At 43.0% G+C, this 17,736-nt stretch overlaps 1 protein-coding gene across 1 annotated transcript in view; it reads left to right on the plus strand.

Annotated features, from left to right (window-relative positions):
• LOC141008403 (ankyrin repeat and BTB/POZ domain-containing protein 3-A) overlaps positions 1-17,736 on the plus strand; it is a 174,045-nt gene that overhangs the window by 114,733 nt on the left and 41,576 nt on the right. Inside the window, exon 2 of the mRNA XM_073480751.1 lies at positions 8,449-8,598. Within this exon, the coding sequence (XP_073336852.1) occupies positions 8,449-8,598 (150 nt within the window). The remainder of the gene's footprint in view (positions 1-8,448; positions 8,599-17,736) is intronic.

Consider the following 17,736-nt stretch of genomic DNA (forward strand, 5'->3'; position numbering starts at 1 on the left):
TCGGCTTGATCTCAAACAGTCCAGACAATCCCGTCTCCCCCCCCTTTTCTCTTCTGACAAGAGCTTTTTTAAATGGTGCTTTTCTCGTGCAAGAGACAGGAAAGTCTGTGTAATGAGCTATTAATTACACACACACACACACATACACGCTGGTGTCGCATTTGAAAGTGCCTGTAAGACCACATAGTTAATAGCTGAGAGCCCTCTGGAGAGCTGAAACAATTAGTCAATTATTTCCATCGGTAAGCATTTTATAAATAAAAATGCCAAAACATTCGCTGGTTCCAGCTTCACAGTTATGAGGATTTTTGTATTTTGGACAAACGAGCATGTCTGAAGACAACATCTTGGCTTTAAAGATATAATATGTAGGAATTCAGCATTAAAATATCAGAAAAAACAACTCAACCTTTGTTCTATATTTTGTAAAGTTCCCAAATGTTTCCAACAGAAATCCACAGGGGTGCGTTTCATTTAGTTGCCCGTCGTTACGGGATAGGGAAACTAAATCAGAGAGACTAAATTTAAGGTGAATAAAACATAAAACATCTGTGAACATCTGTCCCTGAGTCACACCAGACAGATTTTCACCAGCAGTGATTGTTTAATGATGTATTCAGGTTACTCACTCAGGTCTTATCGGCCCCAAACAGCCAGATTACTTCACTGTCCATTAGCTGTTAGCTTACGTTAGCAAGCAACAGCACACTTTCTTCTTTCCCCTTTTCTCTCTGTGACGTTACGTTCGTGAAGTAAAGTACATCACCTCCGCGGATCACTGCTGCAGTCAGGTTGATAAACAGTAGTGAAGATAAATCCACTTTTTAATCCCAAAAGCGAGGGGAAAAAAATCAATGTGCGGGAATTTTTTTCCTGATTTCTTCCTGATTTTGTCGACCCTTGGTGTTCTCCCACACACCTGTCGGTCCTCAGGTGTGCAAAAGCTGTACTCTGTGTGATCCCAAAAGTTAAAAAGTAATCTCTGAGCTCTCCTCCCGTCGGTAACGGCTCCGGATCCGATGTGACTCTGGGTGTTTATTCCTCCAGAAGTTCAGGCTCTGCACCCGACTCTCCAGCCGCATATTTAGCCGTTTTTCACTATTTCGGACACTTTAAAGACCAAACGATTAATGAAGAAGTGTTGATGCAGCCCTACTCGTACGCACAAGTTAAATCAGCGAAGGCCTTACTTTAATATTAGAGAAACAGGCGTAAAGATCAAGTTATATGTGAGTATTCTGGCCTCAAATTTTATTAAAGTGAGCAGCAGAGGTGCAGGGAAGCATGATGCATCGCCTCCGACCCGGTGAGAAAACCTAACAAGGATAAAGAGACTATTTTTTTGAGCAAATCACAAATATAGAAATATGTCTTCCTCCTCTTGTGTAAGGCGTGTTTCTGGAAAAATAGACTGAATTGAAAATGTCAAGGTGTGCCATTAAACTAAGTGTTTACCTCAAAGCCTCGTACAAAAACACATTTTGCTTTGCACTGCCTCTGAAGTTGGAATAAAAAGTCTCTTCGGCGCCTCTTGGACTTCAGATTCATGTCCCTCTGTGGATGGAGCGGTTCTGGGAAAACACAATCTCTCCTGGATGCTTTTTTTAAACGTTTCCATCATGAGGCTGAAATCTTTGTTGTTTTCTTGCGATCCTGGAAAAGTGGATACTCTGAAGATACGAGGTTGCACATTGATGGAAAGAACAAATCTGGCAGGTCGTGCTTACAGCCGCCTCCATCAAGGTTCAGTAAACACTAATGATTTTTGCTTGAAGGTCTGCAGCCGTCGGCCCACTAAACTTATCTGACAGGCTGTCTCACACTGGGATGTTTGAGTGAGTTTGCCTTCTGGAAAGAGCAACAAAACCACAACGAGTAGAGCATTTTTTATAGTGTCTTTAAGAATAGTTCGACACTTTACAGTCATGAATCCGTCCATTAAATGAACGTCTTCAGCTTGGAGATAGTTAGCTTAGCATAGCAAAATAATATTGAAACTGAAAAATATACGTACCAATTGATTGATTTTCTTGATTGATTGTCATTGTTAGCTTCAGTGACTACTCGTACAACTTGCTGGTGAACTACTGGAGCTGGCATGTTTGCCACTAACAAGCTAGCCTGGTGAGTAGGCTAAGTAATTTAGCACTGAGCTTCTTTATTTCTCTATTCTGGGATGTTTACTCCCCTTGGGCATTTTATTTTCATAATCTTACGTTGTTGATTCCAGTAGAGAAATGTTAGAGATGGTAAATTTGCTAAAAAAAAATCAGTTAGTAAGCTCATTAGCTCATCAGCTCTGTTGCTAACGGGACAGTAAGTTCACAAAATGTTTCTCAAAAGACACGACTCTCATAACTAATTGTGGCGATGTTGATGTAGAAACAGAGGATAATAAGCTAATAAGCTAGCTAGCAAACTCACTTCAAAACTCTTCAGGAACTTTTTAAAAAGCTCTAAAACAATACAAGAAAAAAGAAGCCATGTTTATGTTGCCTCAAACCATTTTCAACCGTAAACATCAAAAACCTGGGTGAGAAGTGGCTTCATTAACGCGGCAGCAGCTGTGAGCTTTAAGGCTGGATAATATCAAAGAGTAGCATCTTTGTTCCGAGCTGTGAAAGTTTTATTAATTGCCTTGTTCTGGTCCTTGTGATATTTTTGTTTTTGCCGTTTCCCTGCAAAATAAATCTTCCAAACCTTTTTTTTTCCCCTCAGACGATCTGTCCCCACAATGACAGCTGTTGTATGCAGCTCGATATTCTCTACATTATTTATGACGACTTGCACGAGCGGCAGTATTTCCGCGGGGATGACTCAAGAGGGTTCAGTGCACCGCTCGGAGCTTTTAGTCTCGTCCCCGTGACCCAGTCTCCGTCTTCATCCGCCCGACAGCCATAGATACAGGAAATAAGAAAATGCAGGTCATATCTGTTTTTATGGGATTTGACTGTTTTCTGGAGTACACAGTAAACCGTCGAGCTCCATTCAATTGCCTCGGAGGTCACGGGAAGATGCGGTCGGGGTGACGCAGAAATATGAGGTTATAAAACACGCCTGTAACGCTTCTGTCTCATGTCGCTTGTCATTTTTTTAATCAGACGTTTGTGTCAGCGTCCCCCTCGCCTCGCCATCCCCTCCGCCTCTTCCCTTTTCTTCCTCATCTCCACGGGGCCCGGCTGACTTCTTTCTCACCTCTGATGTTTATTACACAAACATCACCTAGGATCAAATATTTTTTCTCCATCCGGAGAAGCCAAGTGTTATTGAGAGATAACATGTAGAGGAAGTGGGAGGTGGGCAAAGAGAGAGAGAGAGGGAGAGAGCGGCGGAGTTGTTTATATGTCTTGATCTGACGGGATGAATAATTCAGCAAAAGGCCTCCCTGGCACCCAAGGATTATATATTAAAAGAATAGTTAAAGGCAGGGGGGGAAAAGTTGGACGGTGCGACGGTGAAGATGGGAGGGTTGATTACAGAAGGCACTGTGAATTATTCAAACCGGTTTCCCCCTAAAAAAAACAAAGAAGTGCAAAAATCTCCAGCACAGGAAGCCGTGAATGGCAATGTGGTTTCAGTGATTAGAGGACGCTGAAGATGTCTGCGCTTCACTGTGGGACAGGAGACGGAGCGGGACTGACAGCTTCCTTTTTAGCCGAGGTTTGAGGGACGCCTGCTTTTTCTATTTGCCGTCAGCCGTCTTCTTTCAGAATTTTAACTTCACTTTACTTTTTTCTGGGCTTTGCTTTCCCTCGACATTTCCCTTCGCTGAGCATATTTCAGCGGGGCAAAACTGATGTTGTTTACTTTGCAGTTTCAGAGACTTTTTATTAAAAAAAAAGAGCTGCCTGAATCTCTCTTGATTGCCAACCCCTTTGTTAAGAAAAACACAGTTAAGCTGTGTAAAGTAATTAAATCAAGAGTTTATTAATATTCACAGAATGGATTTAGCAACCCGACACGAAACCACTGATGTGTTGAGACTTTACATTTCTTTAAAATGGTCTGGTTAGGTTTAGGCACAAACACCACATGGTTAGGGTCAGGAGAAGGTCATGTTTTGGCTTGGAAAACATCTTAACGTCACGTTTTTGTTGCCGCTAATGCTGCTGAAAAATATCCAGACCGCTCATTAAGAATATATATTTTTGTTGCCATTAGTATGGCCGGAAAAATGTCCCAACGTCTCATCTAAAATATCTGGTTTTTCTGCTGTGAAAACAGTCTGAAAGTATCCTGACATCTTGTCAAAATATCCCTTTTTGTCGCCGCTAATACAGCCGGATAATATCTTGATATCTCATCCAAAATATCTGGTTTCATTGCCACTAATACAGCTGGAAAAAAATCCTCACGTCCTGTCAAAAACATCCAGTTTTGTTGCCACTAATATGGCTGGAAAATATCCTGATGTCTCATTAAAAATATCAGGTTTTGTGGCCATTCATTTGGCTGAGAATATCCTGATGTCAAGTTAAAAAAAATCCAAATATTTTGCCACTAATATGGATGGAAAATATCCAGACATCTCATCAAAAATATCTGGTATTGTTGGCACTAATCCGACTGAGAAATATCTCCTTGTCTGATCAAACATACCCGTTTTTGTTGTTATGAACCAACCGTATCACAGTTAGGGAATTAATTGCAACCTCAAAGCTGCTATAAGTGATATTTTGTTTTAATTTACCTTAACAATGACTTGAAAAGCTTCACGGGGATGTGAAAGGATGCTGCAGTTCCCCTCAGTCTTCCCCAGGCAGCTGTTTTCAGTGGGAGAACCCTGCTGTACGCTACCTGCACAGCAACAAAAGGCAAACAGACAAATTAGGAGGTAGCTGGTGAACGGTGGAGCATTTATCAGCCAGATATTTCCCTCAGGAGTCGGTGGAGGGCTGCTTACATCCATCAGGTGTCCAGAAACACAACTTGTAAAGAATGCAAATGCTGCTGTGTGTATGCAGGACGGCTAATCAGCGACTCAGCGTCAACTTAAAAAAGGTGCTAATATGTTACACTTTGTTTCCACTGCACACAGAGGCCTTAATGAGGGTTTAAGGGAGGTAATTTCATACTTAACACAGATTTTGGATCTGGTATGAACCAGTAAGTACAAGTGTGTGGCCATCACAGCCTCCTCCACTCTGTGTCCCTGACGGCTCCTGAATTAAACTATCCTTCATCTCCGTCTCTTCTTGAAGACCTTCATGTTGTTGCACCGGGTTGTACATACAGAAAAGTGATGAAAGTAGTGGGTGCCAGCAGAGAAAGAGAGCTTGAGAGCCCACTTTCTCACTTCAGTTCAGCTGCCCAGCGACTGCATGGAGAGGTCGTGATTGTCAGATTTGTCTGCTCTTGTTAGATGGTCGTGGTTTCTTCAAGGAGGCTGTTTGTGGAGGTTAACAAACACACACACGCACTCACTGCTGGCACAAGAATGAGTGGGAGTCGTTTTTAAAAAGATCTGCTGTTGAGAAAAACATCCAACTTTTTCCTAATTTCTTGCAACATTTGAGATAAATGTGTGGTTGTGTATCAATGTGGCTGAGTCCCAGAGAGACTGAAGCAGAAGTGTTGACGTCATGTTAAAGATTTCTATGTATTGTGTTGCAGAGATGTCTACTCAAGTTAGCGTTAGAGTAGGGTTCATCTAGACTTTCCAAATGGTATCGAACCCAATGGCTCTAATTTTGATAGTCGAACGAGTCATTTTGTGGGGTTCTGGCGCTCAAAAAAATCTATCCACAGTTTACAGCCGCTTCTTTCACAATGTAAGCTTATGGGGAAAAGTCTTTTTGGGCCCCAGTGCATCACGTGACGATGTAACTACACAGCTTGGCCGCTTTAAAGCCTGGTACTCTTCCTGGGGGCATGGTTGCTATAGCAAAGATAGCTACAGCAAGAATAGTGAGCAGTTGTGGCGGTGCTGGCAAATGCCTCTTCTGGGTACAATAAACAAATGTGCTTCTACAAGCCCCAGGGAAATACAAGGTCGAACTGAAGGTGTGTAGGGGCTTTAGGGTTTTAAGGGGTTCCCAAATAAACAAAGGTTTCTGGCTGGCAATCTAAGGGCGAAAGAGGTTCTCAGTGATTTAGGGAGAGATTCAGACTGAGGGTGAGAGCCCCCGGTGTGCCATTCCCCACCTCTTTTAAGCCTTTACAAAAAGGGTGTCATCACACCCTGATTGGCTGGGAGGGGAAAACCCCAAGCTGCTTCCACTCCTCAATCAGGAGTCAAACAAAGAAAAATAGCAAGTCTCAAACAATTGGACTGCTCCACAGTTGCTGATGATGCTGCCCCCTACAATCAGTGATTTGGTGACTTGTAGGTCAAAAGATGTGCAGATGTCTCGGTTCCATATCATCATTTCATAAGGGAGTAAATAATTATCCTTGAGGGTGAAGTGGCTCCAAACTGCCCTTTGAAATATAGTCATTAAAATGGTGTTATAACTGATATTCGATGTCGATGAAACTGTCAGCCTGTCAAATCACCAGATCGTAGCCTACAGGGAAATCTGTCTTCGGCACTGCAGAACAAAAACATCCATTTTTGTTCGGGAATCCCATCTGAGACACACCCTGATACCAGCTGCTCCATCAATGCTGGTTACTGATAGACAACGAGCTGCTCTAATCATTATTGGCGGCTCTAAATAAAGATGACCTCCCCGGAAAGGCTGTGGGAAGAAGAGGGACTGGGGAATACTGGAATTCTTGGGAAGAGGACATGGTGGGAGGAATCTGGAGCGCTCCTCTCTCCACTGAGGGAAGCTCCTCCAGAGCGAGCCTCCAGCATCCGCTGCGTGGGTTCTTTTGTCTTACGCTCTGGCGTCACACACACAGACAAATTGACTCTGCTCGTCCATGTTTGTAATTACAATTTGTTGAGAAACGGCGTATTCCCCAGCGCCGTGTCATTAGGATTAGCACTCGGCGGGGTGTTGCTTTCCATTCTCCTGTTGCAAAAAAAAAAAAAAAAAGAAAAACTCAATATCCCATCTGTCACAGGCCATTCTCCAGCAGCTAAACAAAGCCTGGCTGCAGTGGATCAATGGTGTCGAGCCAACATTATCTGCTGCACCTTGTCTGGAAAAACACCTGTGATCACAACAAGATGCAGGAGGAGAACACACATCCCGACGCTGTGAAGTGACGAACGTGGCTCGCAACCTAATCTGTGCGCTGTCACACCTTTCTTATTTATATTAGATAACATCTGTTTTGATCAGCAAGAAGTGGGCTGCATGTAGGTGTGTGTGTGTGTGTGTGAAAGTCATGGACATGGAAGTAATGAAGTGATGAAGACACAGCAATATCCCAGACTCCCTTACAAATCGTGTGATTTTAAGAGTTGTTGCATCATGAGGAGAAACCTAACAGACTTTGTGAAGCGGCTGAGGCAACGCTTATGTAAATGTCGCCTTCTTGTAAAATCGGCATTAAATACAAAACATTGAGATGTTTCTTTCCTTGTAGAAAGTGTCAGTTTGTTGCGGCACCGCTGTAAAAGTCCGTCTGTTATTCTTGTTTATATCCCAGCAGCTGTTTGACCACACTGTCTCAACTGATTTCACCATTTACGCTAAATTCAATAAAGAATATAACCTATTGATGGTAAACATGTCAATTTTTACAAATCCAGTAAACAGTAAGTAATATCGCTTCCTTCTTTGAAGAACAAAGTGGAAAAGGTCACCAGACTCCCTTTAGAAAACTCTCAGTTTTGACTCTTACAGCATTAGGAGAAACTGTATACACTTTTAGAAACTCTGTATACAACAAATTCTGAACTATTTAGGCCTTCTTGTTAATTCGGCAAACATTATACATGAATATATTTCTTTCTTTGTGTAAAATATTTGCATATACAGCCAGGAAGTGAGATCCGGTCACTCGAGACGCATTTAATGCAAGATGTGAATTGATGGGCCCTCTCTCTAAGAACACAGTTCGGCTATTATCTCCGCCCTAACTTTAGTTGAGCTCGAGTAGGAGAAACTACAATGGGCTAGAAAATTCACCATAGAGACGTTTTATTTCAAAGATGTTCTTGTTTCTGCGTTTAAAGGCCTGTCATTTTAATTTAAAAAACAAACCTTATGTGTGAAAGAATCAGGGGAGACTAAATAAATCATTCACTGAACCCTTCAGTTTATATTCACGATAGCAGCTGAATTAAGATGTACAGTAGAAAATGCTGTTAACCTGTGACTGTGTCTCTGTGTTTAATCATTTAAACAAATGTTTGCTCTCTGGCAGCAGTGTGAAATTAATGTGGGGGGTTTTTCATCCAGCTCACCAGCTCTGCTCTGCATATATTAACTGAAAGTTTGTCAGAGATTTGAGTAAGAAGGTGAAATGTGCTGAACTTTTCTGTATGAATCGTTCCTGTTTGTGACCTTCTGCCTCCTCTCTCTCTCTCTCTCTCTCTGTGCTGTGCTGCAGGTGTGCTGAGCCTGCCGGAGAGTCTGAACCTGCACCGGGACCAGCAGCGCTCGGGGAGGGGCAGCGAGTGTCAGGGCTACACCCAGGCCGAGCTCCGCACGCTGGAGCAGTCGCTGCTCGCAACGAGGGTGGGCAGCATCGCAGAACTGAGTGAGTACAAGAGTTCGTGATACACAATGTGAGGATTTAAACCACCAAAGCTGACACAAAATGCTACAACTCACTACTCCTGAGGCAGACAGAAGCATGTCCTCAAGGCTAACTTACTCTTTCCAGCCAACACAAGGTTACACAAGGTTTTTAGTTCAATATACTCTCCCCTGATTCCTGTTTCTTTTTATTCTTTAATAGTTTAACCAAGAAAATGTGTTCTCAGTTTAGAAACTAGAAATATAGAAAGAATAAAGCAGACCCAAAGGTCCGATCAAAACCAACTGAGCACTCCTCGTCTCATCCTCCCCTATGGCCGCTTAAAAGGCAGAAAATGTAGAAGGCTCTCTCTGGAGATAGTGTTTGGTTTGTCCGTTCTGGGCTACTGTAGAAACATGGCGGTGCAACATGGATTAGATGGAAGACAGATAAAAAAAACATGTTTTTAGCTCATTCTAAGGGAACAAAAACACAACAAGCTCATAATTGTGAATATTTTATCACATTTCTGCCCTTTAATCCCCCTAAATCCTACACACTGGACTTAAATACTGAAGAAACATGTACTGAGGTTACCTCCCTCCCTGATCAAGACGAGATAAACTGGTGGATAAAGCACGATGTTGTAGAGACGTTATAATTTGATTAAACTGGATAACATTTTGAGTCGGCCTCAAGCACTTCCACACAAAAAATCACCATTAAATGAGGTTTTTGGAGCAGAAAAAAATTAAGACAAGCTGCTGTAGAGACCTCTGACACACACACACACACACACACACACACACACACACACACACACACACACACACACACACAGTGTTACCGGATGACATTTAGTCGCTCCCTCTGACATTTTATGTATGCAAAAAAAAATGTTTGGGAACCTGATTAGATTCTATTTTCAGCTTTTGTTCTTTAGTTTATTTTTACACCCCCATCTGCACACAAGGGGATCACAGATAATATGCATCTATTTATTTCTATGTGAGCTTAAAGGACATTGTCTTTTTAAATCACGATGTTGGATGGCACGGGGCTCAGTAGTCGATGGATGGCGGTGTCGTCTGTCAGCCCGACCCTGGTGTTTTAGCCCTCAGACGCTAATGTTTGATGAACACCATTTTATAAATGCCGCAACAATTGTCATGCACGTTAAAATTGATCTGCCCAAGGACTTATTTCCATAACCGTGTGCCAAATAGCCCCATTAGAGTGAAGGAATGCACCCTCCCCGTCCCTGTGGGCTGTCATGGTGGTCTGAGCCCAACCCACTGCGTCTCTACTGTCCCCTCACCCCTCTCCTCATCCGTCTCCCGTCCCCTCCCCCCTCTGACTCACTGCAGCCAGGAACTCTTCTATTACAGCTGTTCTAACACCTGTTTGTGAAACCCGCTCTGAGACCTTTAAATCCAAGGTCACTGCCTCGGAGGCTTTTAACCTGCACTTGAAAGAAAGGGCTCCACCTTTAACTCCGACACCCCCCCGTTCCTCCACCCCTGTCCTCGTCCGCTCCACAGTCACATATTAGATCATCCTGTCCCTCCCAGACATCTGCGCTCTGTGTGGTGAGTGTTTTTGCATCTGTGCACATTCGTCCTGGATGAATGTTTGTTTCGACCTCGGAGCACATGATACACCAGCAGGTCAATATGCATCATTGATTAAAGTGACAATTTGCAGTCTTTTCTTGTAAATGCCATCTCAAGCTGCTTTGTCACAGTCGTGGTTATTCACATGCTCTTCGGACGATCCGATGTCCCATGATGGGAAGTCATTATTCCAATTTGGGTGTGTTTATCAGCTTCTAAAGGCTCAGTTACGCTCCCTTTATGTACCAAAACAGATTGCTCTGTTTCTGACGATGAAACCGTCACTGCCTACTTTCTTTCATGCATACTTTATGTTGGCATGGATGTTAAGTTAAGAGGGCGACCTCCACTTTTCCTTCGCCACCGTCCAGTCTCCTCCCAGCTGTTCTGCAGTAACGCTTTGTCTCTGTGAAGTGACACCATACAGATGTTTAAAACTTCTTACCAACTCGCACAACCATTACAATACGTGAATTAATACAAAGTTTTTTATCATCAAACAAAAATGTAATTTCGTCTGCCATCTTCTACGTATGTGATGTCAAAGGAGGCAGGTACCAGCGACAGACGAACAGGACCGGAGCCTAATCATCATGTAGTTAACATCGTTAAAGCAACATTATGTAGAAATTGGTATTTTGTGCGATTTGGCGCCCCCCGCTGTTTTCAAGTGCAACACCACTGTCGTAAATACAAATCCCAGGTCTGTAACAATTTGTAGATCGACCAGAGTGGATGGAAGATGTGAAGATTATGTCGCTGAACAAAATATGTATCATAAACTTCCACAATAATAATAATCTTGGAGGCCGAGGGAACCATGGTGATGCTAATTTCCGGGTTAGCCTACAAAAATACATCATCCCTTGAGCTCTCTTTATGGATCACACTAAGCTGCTTGCAGAAACGACTGATACAACCGTTTCTCTGCTGACGACACGCTGCTTTCCGTTTATTCCTACACCACATGAATATAAGCTATAGACCATAAGAGCTGGGTAGTTTAGCATGAGAAGTGATGCCACTGTAGCTGAACAGACGGAAACTAACCAGTGGAAAGTTTGTCGACTTTATATCTCACTCTTGAGCATCTATACGCTCCACTATGTTCACCAGCTCGCTGCGACTCTGCTCACACTTTAAAGCCTCATTAGCATGCGTGAACAGAATGCCACACACTCGGATCAGAAGGCAGGAGAAGCAGCACAGGCTGCTGTTTGATTCCTGTTTAATGCACCGTGTGTTTGACTCCCCGCGCCGCGCTGCCTCAGCTGGGCTTCCTCACCTCCGGGGTCGGCCTGTCGAGCGCTGCCAGAGGTTAACATGTGGCTCGCCAACACAGCGGATTGCCAACCGCTCGCAGTCATTCGGGGGATTTCAGGGTATTCTGTGGCATGATTTCCTCCACATGTCGTGTGATGTGAACAGATTGATCTACAGTGAGCGAATCGCTGAGTAACACGAGTGTGAATCTGCTCATCGACTGTATGATTATTGCATTAAGGGTGTCGCTTTTAGCATGTTGTACCATCTGCCTGTGCTGGAAACTTGGGAGCAGATTTCAAAGAACTTTTGAGGCTCATTTCAGACACTTTTATCCTAAGCAGGTGTAACGACCTGAAAGAGCAGTTTGCCTGTGATGTAAACTACAGCTTGTGTCTATCAGCCTCTCTGATCTACGCAATTTAAGGATTCTTTACGCTAATAAATCCAATAAAAAGATCAAAATTAGCGATGTTTTATGTTATTCCAGCTCCGTTGTTGCCCAAAAAACTATTAAAAACACATCAGCGAGCTACACTGTTACACTGGCTGATATGTTCTTTCATTACCAGGAAAACACACACAGTGATTTGTTTTAAATCCAACCCGTATAGGCTGGAAATACTCTTAAGAGCAACAAATGTGAATTCATCCGCAGCTTAAGATAGTTCCAAACAAATGCACCATTTACTCCTGTTTGAGCTATGTCTGCTAAAAACTACAGTACCCAGCTGTTTAAGGAAATTATTTACTCCTTTTTTAAAAAGTGAAATGACTTATTTTTGACCTGTTTTTATGACTCCACGCTGGAGATAGCCGTGGCCGGAGACATTACTTGCTTCAGTTTCATTTCAAGGTGATTTTGCAGATTATGTCTTCAGACTGCTGCGCTAGCAATAATCTTTACTATTGAATATCAGTCGGAGATACAAGGCCCCAGTTTTCCAACAAGGACGTTGTAGATAAAATAAACTCCAGTGGTTATTACATCTCAGATGGATGGAGTGCGGTTGTTTTGTGTAGAAAATTGTCCTCTCCTTAGCACACGTATTGAAAAAAACAACAACATGGTGGTTCTGAGAGAAAATATAATGAACATGTTTTTACTTTTTATACCCAAACGAAGAGTACACCACAAAAAAACCTCCAGGGGAGAGCCGCACTGATTTATATCTAAAATACAGACAGAACAAATGTGTGTCAATGCTAAAAATACAAGAACACAGCCCGACCGGGAACATTTTCAGTGATCTGCGGTGATTTCACATCTTAGTCTTTTAAGAAGGCATTTACGTACAAGTGTGCATCAGGCTGCAATTAATTCTGGGTCATCAGCCTCATCAATGACGTGTACATTCATCAACAGCAGCTTTCATTTCCATCGTAATCAGGTGCTAAATGTGCGCCTTGAAAAACATTTCCCCAATATAAAGATGCCAGAATTAGAGCTCCAATGAACACCAGTTTAATGTAACTGCTCCTTTAATTCCTCAACTGCTCCTTATGCTTTAATGAAACTGGGATCCAAGGGCACAAAGGCTTAGAAATATGAAAATGTTCTTCTCTGTCTTTAAATATTTATACCAATCTAGCAAATAACATATGGTTGTCACTCTTTGCAAATGAATAGTAGTCTAATATATATTCATAGATTAAATATAAGTCGATATAATAATGCTGTAAACTGACATTGAGAGAAACATGACAGTTGTAGATAAATACAGCATGTTTATTGAAGAGAGCGCTGTTCATTACCGCCATATTTATGACTATGAATAAAACATAGATTATGTTTTTTCAACCGGAAAACGTTTGTTTTTTGTCCTGGTGTTGTATCGAAGTTGTGTTATTGTGACAACCTGTTAATTTGATGAGCATGTCAGACCTTTTCTCAGCTGCCGTCCTTATTTGGATTTTGGCAGCTCGACAGTAAGAAGGTGAAATTACTGTCTTACCCACAGAACTGAGGCGCTGCGAGAGTCAGTCGAGTATTTTCATCGTTAGTTCACATCCTGCATTCACACACACGTTTCACTGTAATCAGAATCAGAATCAGAATTGCTTTTATTGCCAAGTAAGTTTTCACATACAAGGAATTCGCTGTGGTCTGTAGCTGCAACACAACAAACAATACTAAAAATACTTAAAAGACATAATAAAGCTATAAAAATATAAATAGAGTGTGACTGATTTTATGCAGCAGTCCTGTTTTGAATCTCACTGAAATCAGCCAACTGACTTCATACTGCTCACTCTCATTTCACACCGTGTCAGAGCTGGATTTAGTTTACCGCTAATCCACTCTGAACATTTCCTACAAACACTGCGTCACATTAAAAAACTTTCAAGTCATCCTGAACTAATTTTAACTGTTTGTGAGAGCGGCTTGGCAGAGAGACGCAGCACTGAAACGTTCATGTGAGTCGCTCTGGCTTTTCTTAGCCTTAGTGCTGATACAGGACCAGAATAGTTTCGTGTTGTAAATAAATACTGCAGAGCCCGAGGGCGCCAGATTTCCTGTTTCAGAAATCAGGTTATCGACAAAATATCAGCGTCAGTGAACGCGTCGCTCGTTGCATTCGATGTTTTAATGCAGAGACGAGGCTGATAGAGGCTTCCGGTCGTCTCACTGGTTGCCTGGTTGATTTACAGTAATTACACTAATGTTCATAATGAGAAATAACGTGCTAATGATACGTTAATAAAAATGTTACACGCATCACCTCTAATATCACAGCAGAGACCTTCAACGAGCAGATGACAGGAAGCAGGTGCGTCACGGTCAGACGAAAAGCATTGAAAACCTGCTCTGTATCAACATATTTAAATTGTTTAAATTGGAATCAATTTTGAGCCATTAGCTCGATATTTGAAGAATAAACAAGATCGCTTGAAAGTGAAGTGGCCGTCTGTGAGGCCAATTTCACACCCGACTTGTTTGGTAATTAATAGATAATAGAAGAGGCTGTTAAAGAGCAACATTCATCATTATGTCCATAAATTTATCCTCTCGAGTTGGAAAAATAAGCCTTTTGTCTCTGAGGTCACCGTTATCTACAGCGCTCGTATGTCATGTCTTTGTCAGAGCGATGAGAGATCGCCGATGGCAGATCTGGGCAGCTGATGCTCCGGGTGTCTTCATGAAGACTCCGCTTCCCTTCATGTGTGGCGTATAGGATCTATAGGCGCTGAAACGGACACATTGTGACCAGGTGTGACAGAGAAAGGCAGTTCGTCTGTCAGTGCAGCGGCTGCCCTGCGGGTCAGAGAGCAGCCACTGGGCAAATAAACGCTGTAATGTAATACAGTGCAGGCCTCTAACAATGAGGCCCTCCATTCCTGCAGCTGGGTGTGTCTCCAACACAGAGCAGGGCAATTATTCTCAGTATGTGTTCAAGTTAAAGTGTATTTGATGTTTTCGTCTTTAGTGGAGTCAAATTCACACACATGAAGGATTCACAAGAAATAACGCAGCATGTTACTGTTTTAGTTCATCTGACCTTCAAAAAATGTGTGTTGTGGGGGAGCAAGGGAGAAAAACAACATGTAAAAATTAATTAAAGGTGTTTGTGTGTCTCCTCCTTTAAACAAGTGTTTTAAGCTAATGCCTCTTGCATGTATGTGCTCACTGTGGTGTAATAATAGTAGTACTGTTACTTCCTACAGCTGCTGCTTCATGAATGGCAGCGCTTCAACAGGACAATAGTAGTTATCAGCAGGTTTTGACAGCAAATCAATTTCTACAATGAGTAACGAAACAAGGCGTCTACAGTCAGCCGCTCTCCCACAACTCCTCGGCAAGCTGACCAGCTGCACCGTGTGCGGCGGCTGTGTGCGGTGTGAAGCCGGGTTACTTCTTCAATAAAATAATGTGAGTTTGTTTGGCTGCCCTGTAAACAGACACACCAGCTCTGCAGCACAGCGTCAGTTGCTCGGGGATCGTTTGCCGCACCGAGTCAACCAGGACTAAAACCTAAAAGGATAAAAAACTTTAAGCGTAATGCGCCAAATCGTCACCTTGTCTTCTTTTCGTTCGCCGGCTGAATGCCTCATTGTCATGTAGAGTTTGGTGATGCTGCAGTATGTTTGGTGTTTATCCAATGCTGTGCTCTTTAGACACTCAGGCATCACTCGCTCTGTATTTTTCCTGGGCTGACAATAACCGGCATGAAATATGAGTCATTGTGTATTCCACTGTGCATGGGCAGAGGAGGGAGAGTGCTTCGTCTTCAGGGCTGAGTGGGTTTCACAAATTGAGGAATCCCTCTCTGGCTGCAGAGCTGTAGGAGTTGCGCACTGGTTTTGAAAAGGGTACAGAAAATTACCCAGCGATGGGATGTTGTTTCTCTTTCTCCAGGAATTGTCTGTCGAATGCCTCTCTATCCGGCCTGCACATTTCTCCCCGTAAACAAGCCTCACCCTCGTGATGAATCATTATTAAAAATATCCCCTCATCTCCTCCAAGATTTCATTAACGTCACCCATTCTTTTAAAGCCGTGACTCAGACCACCTTCCCATCGTCTCTGCTCCATTATCCCGCACTCGCCATCCGAATCTGAGATAATGGCTTCGCACTAGCGCGGGGCCAAGGAGATTCACGGGGAGGTGTTGCGTTTCACCTCGAGACCGTCCGTGCTATTCTCGTTTTTCATTATATTAGAGTTAAAATACTTCTGCTCCTTCGCCATGCATCATCTTTCCCTAATCTCATACAGTCTGACCTACTTCTCAGCACGGGTGACAGACGAGAAAGAAGGAGAGAAATGAGTCAGTCAGACTTATTTTCTTATAAGTTGATAAAAGCTCATAAAAAAAACAAAAAAAAAACAGCATCCAGGCAGTAAACAGGATGATGCGGTTTTAAATATAAGCTTGGATTTCTGTTACATTTTCCCCATTTGGCCCTCGTGTCCCTTCTCAGTGTCTCTCTAATGGACATGTCAAAGCAGATCTGGATATGCCGGGAAAGGTTCCTGCTGTCATTTTGTCTTCTCCGCTTCACTCTCCCCGTCCTCTCAGATGTCTGCAGTGCCATTCACTCCCTCACGTCTGTCCGTCTTGGAGACACAAAAAAAAAAATAAAGGAAAAAAAATGTTGACTTGGCTTTAGAGAGGGGAGCCCGGCTCATTCAGTCACTGGAACGGGGTGCGGCCATTTTTCCTTATCTGTCCCGCAGCACCTTTAGGAGGACAGTGAGGGCATGCTGACACAAACAACCCTCCTCACAATCCTCCAGACGCACACAACACACCTCTTCATCTCCCAACAAAAGACACACGCTGGAAAATCTTGTAGGCTGTTGCTGCATGCTGCAGTAATTACGTGAGGCTGGATTCATTATTGTATAATGGTTTAACGTCCCTCGACACCTGCCACAGAATCCCACTCGCTCATAGCACGCTCGGCGAGGCGAAGATTAGAATATCGATTAAAGAGCCGCTTGACGGGATAACTGTGAGTGTTTTTTCAAAAGGAAGACGTAAAAGCACGTTTTCTGGGCTAAACCACCCGGACTCTGGGGGTCGCTCTCAGTTTGCAGCCTCAGACGTTAAGTGGCTGAAGCATTTTCGATCATTTCAAGGTCAAAAGAGATTTTAAGCAAGCTAAATATGGATGAAAGTTAATGTTTTTATACTTCTCAGTGTAGCAGTGACTATATTCCATCTACTTACAACAGTGCACCTACTTTTAAAGGACAGATTGGAGGGAACTGTTAACTGAGGACTTCCCAGTATGTTAAATGCACGTAGCTTTGGTTAAAAGCAGGTCAAAGTTCATCTATGCAGCGATATGCTCGCCCATGCCCTGCTCAGATCGAGCAAACATTAGCTGGAGCTAACGTCGATTAGTTAGCCACCAGCTCACATGGGTCACTGTCAACTGTTATTTTCCTCTTGCGACGTGCCACGTTGAGTCCGTGTCAAGCCGTAAATACAATCCTCTGTGAGGACTCACGTATCAACATTGCATTCCCGGACTTGTTATTCACCTTGGGTCTTCAAAAACTTCACTGCGTGCTCTTGTTCTCCTCCATAATCCATTGACATCATTTCTAAAGGCTGGTGCACAATTACAATACAAAAACCGAGAGCAAGGACGGGATGGTGGATTGAGATCTCAGCAGTTTCCTTGCCAACTGAGGACGCATCACATGGGAAGTTGTCTGGCAGCGACTCACGGGGGGGGAAACAACGAAGGAGAGCCAAAGATTCATTTAAAGACGGATCCATCACGGCCAAACAAACTGTGTACAATCTGTGTTTTACAGAATCAAAGCAGCT

The sequence above is a fragment of the Pagrus major genome, chromosome 14 (genome assembly GCF_040436345.1).
Source record: "Pagrus major chromosome 14, Pma_NU_1.0".
Lineage (NCBI taxonomy): Eukaryota > Metazoa > Chordata > Actinopteri > Spariformes > Sparidae > Pagrus > Pagrus major.